The 9,581-nt window shown below is 61.7% G+C and overlaps 1 protein-coding gene across 2 annotated transcripts in view; it reads right to left on the reverse strand.

The window, feature by feature from the left end:
* Nucleotides 1–590: 590 nt before the first annotated feature.
* Nucleotides 591–9,581, reverse strand: part of ATF6 (activating transcription factor 6) — an 85,805-nt gene continuing 76,814 nt past the window's right edge. For both annotated transcript variants that reach the window (XM_015586244.2, XM_025043874.1), the window contains exon 16: nt 591–2,159. In XM_015586244.2, coding sequence (XP_015441730.1) covers nt 1,951–2,159 — 209 coding nt within the window. In that variant the 3' untranslated portion in view covers nt 591–1,950. The remainder of the gene's footprint in view (nt 2,160–9,581) is intronic.

The following is a 9,581-nucleotide window of genomic DNA, read 5'->3' on the forward strand; positions in this document are numbered from 1 at the left end:
GTCTTACCAAAAAATTAAGCCAAACGCCGGCTCAATTTATGAATCAGGCACAGAACCCTGCATGTTCCCGAGGGCCTCGTGCCGCACTCACCACACGAAAGGGAAAATCTCTCTTGTGCTCCAGGAGGGGTGGCAGCTTCAGTGGCCCTCACAGACGTGGCACTTAGCACTTGCCAGGCGCCTTTCCCGTTCCCCAAAACTCCACCTGAGGACAACCCTGCCCCCCATCTGAGATCAAATCCGGACAGATGAAGACGGGAGCCCTGCAGGGAATTAGGGCTCCCGGAGGCTCGTGCCAGACCCCGCACAGGTGCTGCCTGCCCCTCAGCCACGCCCGCGCTCTCACCGGAGAGGGTGCTGGGGGCTGGCCCCACAGAGCGGAGATCCTCAGTCCCACAGCTGCTAAACGGGCGCAGGGCCCGCAAAGGACAGGAGGGCAGTCCCACCTGAGATCGCTGTGACACCATCTGCGTCCCCAGGGTAACCAGGACAGTGGGCAGATCAGCAGGTTGGGGACAGTATGTTGCTGCCGCCCATTAGCCACAGCCTCCTTTTCGGCTAATGCACATAACAGACCCATTAGCCACAGCCACAGCCTCCTTTTCGGCTAATGCACATAACAGACGGCAAGGGCTGGCCCAGGCGAGACACCAGGGGACACCGCCGGATCCTGACGGGTTCTGTGCGTGGCCTCCGTCCTGTGGCACCGGTCAGAAGTTAGACTGGCCCCAGGGAAAACGGTTCTTATGTGAGCGTCGACCAGGATGCCAGGTCGAGGGGCGCCGGCTAGACTTAAGTGGTGACGTCTGTTAGCCTCTCAGCCCGGGGGCTTCATGGAGGGGGGGGGCGCGGAGCCGGACCCTCCGCAGCGGGCGACCCGCCTGAGCGCAGCCTCGGCGTCAGAGTGGCCGTGATCCCTCCGCGCTGCCCACGAGCCTCAGCCCAAGGGGCCCTGGAGCAGGTGACCGGGGTCTCCTCCTCTCTGGGGAGGGAGGCACGTCCCGTGCACCCAGGAGGGCGAGGGGCAGTGGTTGCAGAATGGGGTCCGTGAGGGCCGGAAGGGTCACAGGACGGAGGACGTCACTCTGGAACCTGAGGGTGCGCACCCGAGGGGAGCGGCGCTCAGGGCGGGGCGTGAGCACAGCGCGGTCCTTGCGACCGGGGCAGCACAAAGGCTTGTCACTGTCCTTCCGCTGGAGAAACAACAGGACGGCCCTAGGAGACGTGCCCCGCAGGCGTCCGCGGCCTCCTGGCCGGGAGTCTCAGGGATAAAATCCGCCCCCCCCCCCCACCCCCCCGAGAAAAAGCTCTTTTGCTCCGTCCAAAGGAACCGTGTCCCCGCGTCCCCGGCTTCGGCGTGTTGGCGGAGCTGTGCGGAGGGCGGGGGCTCTCGGCAGACGGGGTCCGGAGGCCTGGAACAGGCGGCGCCCCGCGTCCCCGCGCGCACCGAGCACCCCGCAGCTGCCTCATGGTCTCGAGGCTGCAGCCGCGGCCCCGGCCCCACGCGGGGCTTCCCCGCTTTCGGAAGCTCCAGACCACTGAGTATCTCGGGGCGCTCCGGGCTGCTCCCCGGAAAGCCCAGTGCCCGCCCTGGGCTCGCAGCGCGAAGGTGGGGCTCATCGGGGTCCGCCCGCAGCGACGGCGCGGCACAGACGTCTCTTTACGGGGCGGAGAGCAAGGCCGTGCGGCGGAGGGAGACGGGAGACGACAGGGCACAAAGCTCAGGTGACAGCACTTCGGGTGGGGCGGGGCCCAGTGCAGCGGGGCCCAGTGCGGCCACAGGGCAGGAGGCGGGGCCCACGCCCCCTGCGGGTCCAGTGCTGCGGCCTCCTGGGCAGCGCCTCTGCCGTCCCTGAACTCTGTGAGGCAGCTCTGCCGCCACCGGGAAGGCGGAGGGGGCGCCTCCCTCGCCCTGGTCCAGCGCGGCGCTCGCCAGCCCCGCCGGCCGCACTACCGCAGGGACTCGGGGATGGTGCTGACCACGCGCGCTGCCGCCGCGGCCGCGGGAGGGGAGCCCAAGACGGTGTCCGTCTGATTCCTCTGCTGGTCGCGCAGGTACGGCGGCACCGACGAGCTCTTGATGTGCAGGATCCTGGTGTCCATCACCTGGCAGTCGATCTGCATCATCGCCTCGTGATCCTGCCCGTTGATCACATTCTCTGCGGAGAAACACATGGGGTGAGTGACGTCAAGAGAGCGTGCACCCCGCCATGAGCGCCAGCCCGGGCCAGCTTTACGGGCGTGAACTCAGTACCCTCCAGGGGACCAGGGACTTACGTCACTGAGCAGAGCCTCACCAGGTGGGGTGCCTGAACGGCCCATCCTCACCTCAACTCTACTTCCTAAACCACACCTCACTGGGTCGGTAGGAGCTGGACGCCGTCAGTCAATGCCACGGACTGTCCCCAGATGTCACGTCCCACAGACTCACTCCCATGCACTGAGTCACGACTGGAGTGATGGAACCACGGGAGGTCTCAGTGGAACTCGTAAGCCCTCGGCCCACCCCTCAGCAGTGGGAAGCAGCACTTGTCGCAGGACCAGAATGTCACATGAGTGCGGGGCGGCCTGGGCCGGGACTGCTGGGCTCCTCCTCAGTGATGCCTCCAATTTCGTGACGGTCACAGGGCTTGCCTCGGACGCACAGAGCACAGAGACTGACGGGCACGGGCAGCCGACATGCTCTTTCCCAGAGCGCTGGATCACCTCCCCCTGTGTCAGGCTGACCTTTCGCCTCAGAATTCCCGAGTTCTGGACCCCAGGGACAAAAAGACAAGGTCGTTCCCAACCTGGGCCTGAAGGGAGTGCCGGGGGCTGTCTGCAGAGGGGACGGGACACCACACAGCCACACGGCAACCACCGCAAGCGGAATGCACGTGCCACCGTCCTCTCCCTCCCCGCAGAGGATGGAGCGCGTTACTTCAGGGCCAAATTCCTTCCTGATTGCAACTCTGGGTGCTCATTTTCCAACTGTGGTCAGTGCAACTTGGGCCTGACACGGATGAGAGAATTATAAACAGACAATATCTTTCAAGCCCAGCTGGACATTCCTAGCAACACAGAAGACGTGTGAACTCGGAAGGGAGCCAGTCGTCAACGTGGCGTCTCAGTTTGCATCTTCATCTGGGACTCCAGAGCTGGCTATGGGACCGGGAAGAGTGGCCGCTGGCCAAGGCTCCGTTCTCTGCTGCCTTTTTATGAAGATGATATAGGGCCAACCAGAGTTTCAAAATTAAACATTTGGTTACTCTAGGTCAAAACAACTGAATTTAAAAATAGAATCCTTTCTATTCCTTCCATTATCTTTATTGTACTTAGACGTTGTGCATAGCAACTATTATAAATCAGGAGGAAGGAAATCCAAAGTTTGTCATTTGATCTTCAGATTCCATTACGTTTGGGAGAACGAAGCTGTGGAACTTGTCACTTACAAGGCCAGGACACACTTACGGAGCTCCTCTAAGCCGCGTGTCTTAGTCAGGGTCCATAAACTCCCTAAAATTGCATGCAAAGCTTTAAATGTGTGTGCGTTTTTCTGGAGATGGGCTCCACCAGATTCTCTGTGGGGTCTCCGACCCCCCCCTCCAAAGTTAAAGACCGTTAGATCTCATCACCTGCACCCGGTAAGCGTCATAAGCAGGTAGTCTGTTTTAAAGCCGAGGGAAGACACTGCCCCTCCACTTCTGCTGGCTGGTCATCTGTTCCGATTTTTCAAACAGCCTTCCCTGAGGATGAACGTCCCATGACACGTCCTCCAACGGGCTCCTCTGACAGCCGCTGGGGCCGATTCCCTTCTCCCCCAGCGTGCGCGACAAGCAGGAAGCTGGCAGCTGCTGGGCACGAACCAACCCTACCTGGTCCCTAAGCCACTGCCACGGAACCTCACCTCCAACTCCACAAGTCCCACCACTTTGCAACGGCTATTCGATCACTTCCTTATCTTCAAAGAAATAAATCTGGATGCCCGTAATTAGCCAATTTCCTATCAAAGTGTTTTCTTTTCCAAAAAGGAGGCGATGGAAGAGACAGCCCGGTGACGTGTTCGCAGGCCTCCCATCCCGCACGCACGCCGCATTCAGATTTCAAGGTGCCACAGTTGTCTCCTTTTGGAACCATGCCCCCCCCGCCCAGTTCAGAAAAACTGAAGGGGGTGTGGGGTGTGTGTGCGGATGTGTGTGTGTGCGCGCGCATACGCACACACACCCTGGGGCGCAGATGACCCGCTAATGGAAAACACATGTATCAGAGGCATGCAATACACGTTACTTATTTTTACTGCTTTCCTGGATTAACTCGGAGTCGGGAGAACAGTTTAAGATCAAGACCAGGTCTCACGCAGGCCGAGCACCTGCAGAAGCAATTAGAGGCCAAGAGCGTGCGGCTCAGCCTGGGACCAGCGTTCCCTGACACCTAAGCCTCAGGAAGAGATGGAAACCCGGCCGCAAGCGCAGACGCTTCCAGGGAAACTAAAGCTGCGACCGGATTCCAAGCCCAGGAGGCCCCAGCCGTGGCAGGGGCGGCAGCGTCACCCCACAGCCCGTGCGCGAGGAGACCCGGGCAGGGGGGTCCGGGGCCTTTGAGAGGGTTTTGTTCTTCCCTCCGTTTTGACGGCAGCAACTTCTGGGCCGAGGACAGCGCTGCAGCACCGGAGACGCTGTGGAGAGGGTGCGTGCGCCCCCGCTGCACGCGGAGCCCCTTCTACACGACAGGCTGGGTCCTGCGGGGTTTGACGCGACACGCCATCAGGAGTCCAGATCACCCGACACGTCTACCGGACAGTGAAGGGGCTGTAGCGACCCGGCTGGCCGCGCTGTGCGCCCTGCAGCGGAGCTCTGGGCGCTTCTGTGCCCCGCCCCGGACCGGACCGTCAGGGGGCGGCCTCCCCCTGCCAGGGGGCTTCCGACGATCATGGCCACAGGATGAGCGGGGAAACAGCTGTGCCAGCCCCCTGCCGGGCACGCGCCCACACGCACTCCTCCAGGGGCAGAGGGAGCCCATCGCCCCTTGCCGTAGGGCTGTGAGCACAGCTGGCTCTGGCCACCCCTGCGCAGGACACATTTTAAGTGCTGCTCATCACTTGCGCCGGAGCGGGGTCTAAGCCAGCAGACACTGGCCAGGAGCGTCGCCCGCACACGGCCAGGTGTCCACCGCCAACGCCAGCACCCACCGCAGGGGGTGACCTGCAGGGAAGCGCACGCAGGCTTTCCTGGGAGCCGTGGGACCCAGGAAGCCTGTGAGCCTGGCGGTTCAGTGACAGCGTAACAAGGAGGCGCGTGCAGGGGCCGGCCAGGCCCGCTGTCCCCCGGCCGCTGGCCACACCTGGGCCTTCCGAATGGGCACAGTGCCGGGACGCTGGACACCGTGGGCAGCTACAGACACCCAATAACGGAGCTCGGACGGGGCGCCAAGAGGCTGCTAGCGGACGACGACTGACCACAAACCCGAACCCCGAGCACGAACCGGATGAAACACGCGACGCCTCAGAGTTTAGCCTGAAACTGATGAGGCTTCGCCCATGCCGTGCGGACAAGTCCGTGTGATGAAACAGGTTTCTTTCCAGAATCGTCACGAATCCCAACGAGACGTAGTCTGCTGTGTGAGCTAGACCGGTGACAGGCAGTGACGGGCTGTGGTGTCTGTGCCCGAATCCAGGAGGCTGTGGGGGCCACGCACGGTAGATGGAAACCGCCCATTCACACGTCATGAGACACAGAAAAACAGAAAGACGGGGTAAGGAAGGGTAGACGGAGCAGTGAGAGGGGAAGGAAGTGGCTCCGTAGCAGACGAGGGTGTCGACTGTCACACCCACACGCGTCCTGGGGTCGAGCGCCACGACCCACGCGTGTGCTGCCTCCGCCAGTGTCCCTGGCTCGGCCGCGCCGCCCAACTCCCGCGCCCAGTCCAGCCCCCGCCAAAGAGGCCTTCCCCGAGGGCTCCGTGTCCACGTCTCCCTCATGACCCACGTATGACGCCCCACTTCACCGAACTCCGTGGGGGACTCGCAGAAGAAGGCCTGGCTCCTTTAAGCAACGTCTGGCATTTTTTTTGGCGGGAGGGCTGGGGGAGTAGAAGCAGACCCTCTCCCGCCAGTGGGAGACGCACTGAGTAAGCAGCAGTCACACTGCAGGTGGGACATGTGCTTCCCACGTGGGACTCTCTCTGGAGACACAGGGACAGCTCCCAGCGAACACCATGTCTGCCTTTTACCCAAAGAAATTAAAAACAGAGATTCCCTAACAGGAGAGACCCGGGCTGGGAGGCCCGCAGGCAGGTGGCGGGGGCGTCGTCTCTGCACTGCGACACAAAGCAGCACCTGCCGACTGCTGCACCGAGCGACGGAGCCTCCCTGAGGGAGAGCTGGCCCGGCCGGGAGCTCCAGGCCGACCACACACGTCTGTGGGCCTGGAGCGCCGCGCACCCAGGCTGTCCTCGCCCGCCCGTCTCGCCATCCGGTGAGCCTTGGCCTCCTCACGTCCCACCATTCCGGGCCCCGACAGCAGAGAGCGCCGTCCAGAATAGTTCCGGAAATGTGGCGGCAGCAGGTTGTCCTGCGAATACCCTGTCTCTGCACCGTGGCCAAAGTCGCTTCTCTTCAACCTCGAGTTGGTACTTTTAATTCAGAGCCATCGACAATGGCTCTTTCGAAGGTGACCAGGTGGAAGTTATCCCCTGGGAATCTAGGGGCCTGTGCTACATGCTCGAGTTCCCACTTTGCTCAGGTCAGCTCCGCCCGGGCCCGGGCAAGTGCCGAGGGCGTCTGCAGGGATCTGCCTGATCCTGTCACTGCTCAGGGACTCGGTGTCACAAGTACCCTTCTCTTGCCCACCTGCGCCTCCCATGAGGTGCTACCCGTACATGTGGAGGCCTCTCATTAGTCGTTGATCTCCCCCTGCCCCTGAAAGACCACTAAACAGGAAGTGACTACCGAAACTCTTAACTCGAACTGAGTTTCCAGACCACCGAACTGACATCTGATTATATAATTCCAACTAGTGCAACAAAAACTGAAAACAAGTGAACTTCAGGCAGGCACAGCAACAAGGGGGCCCACGGGAAGGCCGGGTTGGGGTCCGAACTCACCCTGAAAGCAGAGTGAGGTAGACGCAAGGCTGATTCATGCCCAAGGACACAGTTTGGGTTTTTGTGGGATCTGGGCCCCAACTCTAGGGATGGCCAGGAACCCTCTTGCTGCTGATACTTACATCACCGACACTGAGCACTAGGAAACTATTTTACGGTGTCATAGTCTAAAATTCAAGACCCAATAAAACTGAACCGAAGGCCAGAAACTTCTCTATACAGTCCAGAACCCATGGAACCTCTCCAGTGACTACTACCGGGTCAAAGAGCACAGTCCTCTGAGAACACAGCAGACACGAGCAGCCCCACTCTGCAGAGGGAGGGCAGACGGAGAACGGAGGATCAGACACGGCGTCGCACTGTGCCTCATATGGTGAAGACCGGGACAGACAAGGGCACAGAAGGGCACCCGTCGACGGGGGCTGGACAGGCACTTTGCAAAGAGTGGTCTGGGAAGGCCTGCCCAGGAAGATGAATTCTGGTGCAAAGGTGACTTTTCCATCGAGACCTGGGGCAAGGACCTGTCAGGCAGAGAGTGAGCATCTGGGCGCGGGGGCAGCCCTGGGCGTCAGTGACCCAGGGGTCCGGCCCGATCCCCCCCATGGCGGCTGGCGAGGTCTGTGGGTCGTGCACCCGCACCCGTGTGCTGCTCAGGGGTGGGGCGATGCCAGCTCCCTGTGGTGCCACGCAGGGCGAGGAGTCAGGTCATGAGCGCAGACACGGTGGCCCTCTGCTTGATGCACCCCCTGACATCCCCCAGAAGTGGAGTAGGGGCCCAGGGGGAGCCTGGACACAGCACCACAGCCTGCTGAGCAAGATGGCTCCATGCACAGAGAGAGAAGACAAGCTGGCAGCGGCACGCCTCTGTTGCACGGAGGAAAGGGGGCCAGCGTCGGTACTGCCACCCCACTGCCGCCCCGAGGGCTACGGGGGCGCTAGGGAGCCTGGCAAGCTCCCCGCTTCGTCGAGGTAAGATGTCCTGATGCGCTTGCTTCCTGGCAGGACACCTGGCACCAGGATCCAGGTGCCTCCCCCTCCTGGGCCCCCTGGGGGAAGCTACTGGAGCCGCCACATGGTGCCACGTGCTGTGTCACCGCCAACCTCTCTGGGAGCCAGGCACAAGGCAGAAAATGGGGTTGGTTTATGACTTAGGAAGTGCAGGCCATCAACGTGCTTAAAAGGACCTGCCTTTCTTGGGATCTTTCAAAAAGACAGACTTTAAAACAGGGAAGGCTCAGCATCCGACCTTCCACAGACCCACGGTGACCTGTGACTTCTACGCTGTTAGCTCATCCCACTGAAACACCACCCAGCACAGCAAGCCACCCCAGACGGCAGCTGGGCATCGCAGATCCCCAGCGGCCATAAAGCGGAGATTACATAACAGGCACTATGTAATCTTAACAGGGCTATGAATATGCTCGATTTAACCTTATTTTTGAAGCAAGGACCAAAATATCCAATTTAATATGTAGCACAGCAGTCAATTAGCAGAGCATAATAAACAGGGCTTTCCTCAGATGTGTGAGGCAGGGCAGATGTTCTCCCAGTGGGACTAGCTCATACGATCAACGTGATTCAGTTACATAAACACTCGCCCAGCAGCTGTTATGCGCTGGGCGCTGCGCTGGGTGCTGGGGGCAGAGATGAGTAAGGCCTGGCCCTGGACCAAGGTGGCGCCGTCTGGTTGGGAGGCAGCTACGTAAACGGCATGGCGCTCCCTCGCGGCCGTGAAGTGGGCCCCTGGACGGTGCGACGGGAACAAAGAGGCTGCCGTCCCGGCCTGGGGGGCGAGGAGGCAACACTCCGGCTGAACGCGGGTGCTCACCTGCTCGGAGGTGGGGAGGTCCTGCAGGTGAGCAACGGTCATGCCTAAAGCGCGAGCCGGTTCTGTGCGAGGTGTCGCCACCCCCCACGCCCCCACCATCCAGCCGTGCGCCCCACTCCCAGCAAGTCTCGGGTTTACCCCAGAGGCAGCGAGGAAGCACCGGAGAATTTTAAGGAAGGGAGGAACAGGCCAGACCCATGTTTTCTTTGACTAGGTCACGGGTGGCGGTGTGGAGGACAGACCTGGGGACGGCTGGGGACGAGAACGCGTGGGCGAGTCGGCCTCAGACTGCAGGCATGCGGCTTCTGCCCCTGGAGTGCGGGGTCTGGGCGGTGAGCCTGGTGTCCCCCAGCGGGGGTCAGGGCGCAGACGCAGCACTCACGTGGGCCCAGCACGTAGCCTCTGAAGTGGCCTCGGCCCGGCCGCGTGCGGAGGAGCCGCGCACAGTGGCCACCTCTGCCCCAGGAAACGCACGAGCTGGGGGCAGCGGCTCCACGGTTGCAGGGGGCCCTAGGCTTCAGGCAGCTGGCCCAAGTCACCCTCCCGCACTGGGCACCTGACGGAGCCCTGGATGCCACGAGACGTGCCCCCTCAGGCGGAGCAGGTCGAGCAGCCTGTGGTCTCCCTGGGAACACAGGGACGACTGGCCGCCAGCTCAGGGAGACTGACGCTC

This window comes from Pteropus alecto, unplaced genomic scaffold, assembly GCF_000325575.1.
Source record: "Pteropus alecto unplaced genomic scaffold, ASM32557v1 scaffold101, whole genome shotgun sequence".
In the NCBI taxonomy this organism is placed as follows: Eukaryota; Metazoa; Chordata; class Mammalia; order Chiroptera; family Pteropodidae; genus Pteropus; species Pteropus alecto.